Consider the following 5,774-nt stretch of genomic DNA (forward strand, 5'->3'; position numbering starts at 1 on the left):
TTTTTTTTTTTTTTTTTTTGTCTAGAGGGAGTATTTGATCCTCAAACCTCTTGATCGAGAGAATATATTGAGATGAACCGAAAAATTTCTTTTAGGGTACCTATTCTTTGTAAATCATTGTTAGCAAAGGAATCAAATTTAATCTTACTATGTTAGGTTTGTTCTATCAATTCATTTATAAAAAATCTATATATAGTATATATCATATATAGTATGTATCATATATAGAAATTTTTACTACCATTTCTATTCATAATTTAATGCGTTAAATTATATAATAAAAGATTTATACATTTTTTAAAACTACATATTCTATAGTTTTAAAGTATTAATAAATTTATATTTTGTCTAAAAAAAATATTCTTAAATTTTTAAAATTTTTAAAAGTTTTTAGTTTGAAAGGTGAGTGATTTGTTTCAAAAATATATTTAAATTTTTAATATTGGTAAAAAAAATTCTTATAGATTTTTAAAACTCATAAGGTAGATTTTTTTTTTTTTTTAATAAAGTATTATTGAAACGAATTTGTTTTATTAATTTAACCTCATATTATATTAAAAAAAACGTGGATTGTGGCAGTTGTGCGAACACCGAGCCCCTGAGTGGAAATAATATTCCCATAATCTTCTCCAAATTCTTCTGCAGCCGCACATACGCTTCATGCCTTCGCCTGCTCATAAACAGGTAAAAATATTTCTTGATCTTTCAGTCCTATGCTTATGATTCGAACTTTTTGGTATCTCCGCCAAAACCCGAAGCATTCACTGTCAACCCTTGACAGGCTTAGCCGCCTTTGTGTTTTCTCAGGTTTTTCATGTCTTGTTCTTGCATATTTTGCTAATGGGTGAGCTGGGTTGTTCTTATTTTTTAATTTAGATGTTTGGTTTCTTTATGATTTTGTTGTAGTCATGGATTTCACTTTCTGGGTTGTTTCTGGAGTTGAGTTTAGTGATGGATTTGATTGATTTCCCCTGTTTCTAATGTGGAATTTTACATCTATGGAAGAATCTTGATGTTTTGATGTTTCATTTTGTGGATTCTGTGTTGTTTTTCATTGGCTATGAATTGCAATAGGAATTAGAAATGATAGAAAATTATGGTTCTGGTGATTTGTTTTACATTTGTGTTGGGTTAATTACTCTGACATGGTTCAACCAAAGCGATGGGCGTAGGGTCTGGTTTCCTTTGAAATTTTCTTGGGGTTAAACCTTGTATCTACATTATGATAAAAGCCATGATTCTACTGATACGCCATTTTTAAACAAATCTAGGACATAGACATGGCAAGGTCACATTTATTGAAGTATGCACCTCAGCACGGTTATGCATTCATATGTTTGAAAAATGAAATGAGTCTGGTCTCGAACTTTTTTTGTCTTATATTATTATGTGTCTATTTAGTGTACTTAATGAGTGTTCGATACGTGCCTAATAAAGGTTGAACCTACATTGGCTTTATACAATGAGTGTTTGTGAGATCTCACATCGGTTGAAGAGGAGAATGAAACATTATTTATATGGGTGTGGAAACTTCTCCCTAGCAGATGCGGTTTAAAAACCTTGAGGGAAAGCTCGAAGGGGAAAGCCCAAAGAGGACAATATCTGCTAGCGGTGGGCTTGGGTCATTACAAGTGGTATCAAAGCCAAACACCGGGCAATGTGCCAACGAGGAGGCTGAGCCCCAAAGGGGAGTGGACATGAGGCGGTGTGATCGCAAAGACGCTGGGCCCCAAAGGGGGTAGATAGTGAGATCCCACATCGATTGGAGAGGAGAACGAAACATTTTTTATAAGAGTGTGGAAACTTCTCCCTAGCAGATGCGTTTTAAAACCTTGAGGGAAAACCAAAAAGGGAAAGTCGAAAGAGGACAATATCTACTAGCGGTGGACTTGAGCTGTTACAAATAGTATTAGAGCCAGACACTGGGCGGTGTGCTAGCGTGGGTTGGGTTGTTACATAATTATACAAAAAGAATCAAAAGACACCCTTATAGCACAATGTCAAACTATCTTCCCTTCTCCTTTAAAGCACCATCCATCAAGCACTTCGACAAGCCAATCATCGTTTTGCTGTCCTCGAGTCAGGTTCGGGTTATCAAATTTGAATTGGTACTGTTAGTTTCTTTGTTTGTAGAAGTCAAACTTGTCACATTGATAGTAATGCTGATTATATTTTTTTATAGGAAAACAATGACTAAGAATCTTCTCAATCATTTACTCATTTGTATTGTTTATTCAAGAAGACTTTGACTGGATGTGCCATGTTGTCTGTAACTGTCTGCTTCAATTTTCTAAAGATCAGAAGCTATGCTATTTGTGTCTAGGTCAGCATCTCTCTTCGAGGTTCGAACGGAATATATTACTTGACTACACATGTCTTATGATGATTCTTATATATCGATGGATGTAACGGAGAACGCCCCAGAAGAGGCTTCAGCTTCAACATGGAAGCGGATCTCGGCCATCAGGCAAACAGCTTCAGAAGCATTCAGAAGAAAACCAATCTCACATTGGATTCTTCTTGCTCTAAGCAGTGTAGCAATGCTTGTGGCGTTCCCCGCTTCGTCTATACTTTCCCGTGTCTATTACGACAACGGTGGGAAGAGCAAATGGATCATTTCCTGGGTATCGGTCGTCGGCTGGCCTATTCCCGCTCTATTGTTGTTTCCCATGTATTTCTTATCTGATATCCATCCTACCCCTCTGAATTGGAAGCTCATTGTTTCTTATGTTGTGCTGGGATTCTTAAGTGCAGCTGATAACCTCATGTATGCATATGCTTATGCATACCTCCCTGCTTCTACCGCTTCACTTTTGGCTTCGTCATCGCTCGTGTTCTCTGTACTATTCGGTTACCTTCTTGCCAAGAATCGACTTAATGCCTCGATACTGAATGCTGCGTTCATTATCACAGCTGCAGTTGTGATGATCGGTTTGGATTCGAATTCAGATAGATATGGAGGCATAACCAATCAGCAATACATATTAGGATTCGTATGGGATATATTAGGCTCCGCTCTCCACGGACTCATCTTCGCTCTATCCGAGCTAGTTTTCATAAAGCTCCTCGACAGAAAGTCTTTCCACGTTGTGTTGGAACAACAAGTAATGGTTTCATTTTTCGCCTTCTTGTTTACGACTCTTGGCGTCGTTCTAAATAATGATTTTCAGAACATGAAATCAGAAGCTGAAAGTTTCGTCGGTGGTAAGTCGTCGTATTTGCTCGTGCTTATTTGGAGTGCAGTTTCTTTCCAGTTAGGAGTGTTGGGAGGAACTGCTGTTCTGTTTTTATCATCGACCATTCTTGCTGGCGTCTTGAATGCGGTTCGGGTGCCTATTACGAGTATTGGTGCTGTCATTTTCTTGAAAGATCCTATGAGTGGCTTCAAGATCCTCTCTTTAGTTATCACTTTCTGGGGATTCAGCTCCTACATTTATGGCAGTTCTTCTATAAGTAAGCAATCCTAAACTTATACTGTTCTTGCATTTTCGACTCTCGAATTGTTGATTACGACCCGAGTATGTTAGCATCGCCCTATGATTTGGTCATTTTACTTTAAGATCTCTTTGTATAGTCTCTTAGATCATAAGCTTGCTTTGCTGAGTGTTCTTGTTCCTTAAATTTTGTTACATTTGACTTATAATTTACTGTTTGTTTTGTGTGAATTAATAAGTTAGTGGAAAATCAGTGGATAATGTTGTTTAGTTCATAGATTCTCGAAATGTTAGGTTGGATCGACCAAACATAGTTAAAAAGTGAAGACATATATTCTCAATTAAGAGATCAAAGATTCAAATCTTTAAATTTATTGTCGAGCTAAAACGACACGAGCACAAAAATGAGTGGCTAGTAGTCAGTTAATTTTTTATTACGGTCGGTAAAAATTCAAATTTTTTTTATGGATATTATTATTTGTGTTAAAAAATAGGATTAATCTTAATTTTCGATTAAAATAATAAATCACACCTGTTTTTTCATTAATATATTATGGGTTTTTTTTTTTCTAATAATTTTGATTTGATTCTAAAGGAAAGCTACTGAAAATAATTAAATAATTATAATCATTTGTGATGATCTAAATTGATACATTTAAGCATTAATTAAGTAATTAAGTACGTTTAATTAGTTTAATTTTTTTCTAAAAAATTATTTCAATTATTGTGAGCTGGCATATTAAAAGTCAAATCTAATTGTATTTTGTGACAGAATTATTTCAACTACTTTTTTGGATTTTAGCTTCACATTATTATTTCAAATCTTTTCTCCCAAAACATATAAACATGTGTTTTGAAAAATAAATAAATAATAAATAGTTTTTATGTTCATATTGGTCCGAGAGGAACATAACATTTCTTATATTATATGAAAACACCGCCTTATTGAATGCATTTTAAACCTTAAGGCTAACAGTGATGTATAACGAATCAAAATGGACAATGTTTGTTAACAATGGGCTTGTGCTGTTTACAAATGGTATTAGGGGTTGTCGAGCGAATTTTTAAAATGCTTCTCTTTAGAAGATGCGTTTTAAAATCTTGAGACTGATGATGATATATAACGGGCCAAAATGATGATACATAACGGGTCAAAGTGGATAATATTTGCTAGCGACAGGGTTGGGCTGTGACATTTTTATTTCGAAGTTCTGACTTTTGTTCTTGTTTCGTTCTTAAATTTTAAAATATCACATTTTTTATCTTTATATTTTATTGTTTATGTTCTATAGTGTCCTTAATATATTAGATTTTGCATTTTTACCCTTTTACCCTTACGTAGTTTTTTTTTAATTTGTGCTAACTTCAATTAATTAATTGAAAATAATTATGAGATAGGTTTTTCATTTATGTTTAATAGTGGTCGAAAATTAATAAATATTCATTTAGTTGTAATTATTTTGGTTTGAATGAGTTAATAGAAAATTTAAACAAATGACTAAAACTCAAGGGTAAAAATGTAATTTCCCTAAAGTATATAGACCAAATTAGAAATTAAATTCAAAATTCAAAGGGTAATAATGTAATATGTGAAATTCGATATACCAAGTGTAACATTTTGAAACTTTCGGTCTAAATAGAAATTATACTCGGACCAAAAAAAGATTTTTCTAAAATATTATCGTTTAAAAAAAAAAAAAGATGAATTGAAGATGAACGGAAGATGAACGTAAGAACTCTAAACTTTTAATTTTGTATTTAATAGATTTGTGAATTCTAAAAAATATGATTAGTAAATTATTTTATAATACAAAATTAGAAATTTATTAACACAAAATTGAAAATTCAGACCTTTATTAAATATTTTTAAAAATTCAAAAATTAAATACACTCATCAACCTCAATATTAATTAACTAAAATTATAATTTAACCTTCAACTAAGCTAAGCGAGTTTATACGTGCAAGGTAAACGTTGTGTTTTAAATTTTGAAATAGTTTTATTTATATTGAGTTCACGGGTTTTATTTGTATTGATTTCAATACCGACTAGATTAATTGATAAGATCATATTTTCTCGATCAAAAATCAAATATTTGATAGCATTGATTTGAATTTTTTTAAAAAATATTAATATTAAATATAATATTAACATTTTAAAAATTTTATTAGACATAAAATTTAAATTTATATTTAGCGGAAAAATTCAATTTAATATCCTATAAATCGAGAACTCCTTCCTAGACTTACCAATTGAAGCTAGGTAAATGGACAAAAAAAAAAAAAAAAAAAAAAAAAAAAAAAAAAAAAAAAAAAAAAAAAAAAAAAAAAAAAAAAAAAAA

At 32.0% G+C, this 5,774-nt stretch overlaps 1 protein-coding gene across 4 annotated transcripts; it reads left to right on the forward strand.

The window, feature by feature from the left end:
* The first annotated feature begins 578 nt into the window (after positions 1-578).
* On the forward strand, positions 579-3,665 carry LOC111493986 (probable purine permease 5). 4 transcript variants are annotated; one of them, XM_023143956.1, is made up of 2 exons: positions 579-684; positions 2,324-3,665. In XM_023143956.1, the coding sequence occupies exon 2, from the start codon at positions 2,373-2,375 to the stop codon at positions 3,465-3,467; it is 1,095 nt and encodes a 364-aa protein (XP_022999724.1). In that variant the 5' UTR covers positions 579-684; positions 2,324-2,372; the 3' UTR covers positions 3,468-3,665. The 4 variants fall into 4 exon arrangements, with proteins under 4 accessions (XP_022999724.1, XP_022999726.1, XP_022999725.1 ...); XM_023143958.1 differs by having other exon boundaries at positions 2,329-3,665; XM_023143957.1 differs by lacking the exon at positions 579-684 and adding an exon at positions 717-844.
* Positions 3,666-5,774: the final 2,109 nt, after the last annotated feature.

Source organism: Cucurbita maxima, unplaced genomic scaffold (genome assembly GCF_002738345.1).
Source record: "Cucurbita maxima cultivar Rimu unplaced genomic scaffold, Cmax_1.0 Cma_Scf00019, whole genome shotgun sequence".
Classification (NCBI taxonomy): Eukaryota; Viridiplantae; Streptophyta; class Magnoliopsida; order Cucurbitales; family Cucurbitaceae; genus Cucurbita; species Cucurbita maxima.

Coding starts and splice junctions, on each gene's coding strand:
- LOC111493986 (XM_023143956.1), top strand. CDS start 2,373: ATGTCTTATGATGATTCTTATATATCGATGGATGTAACGGAGAACGCC.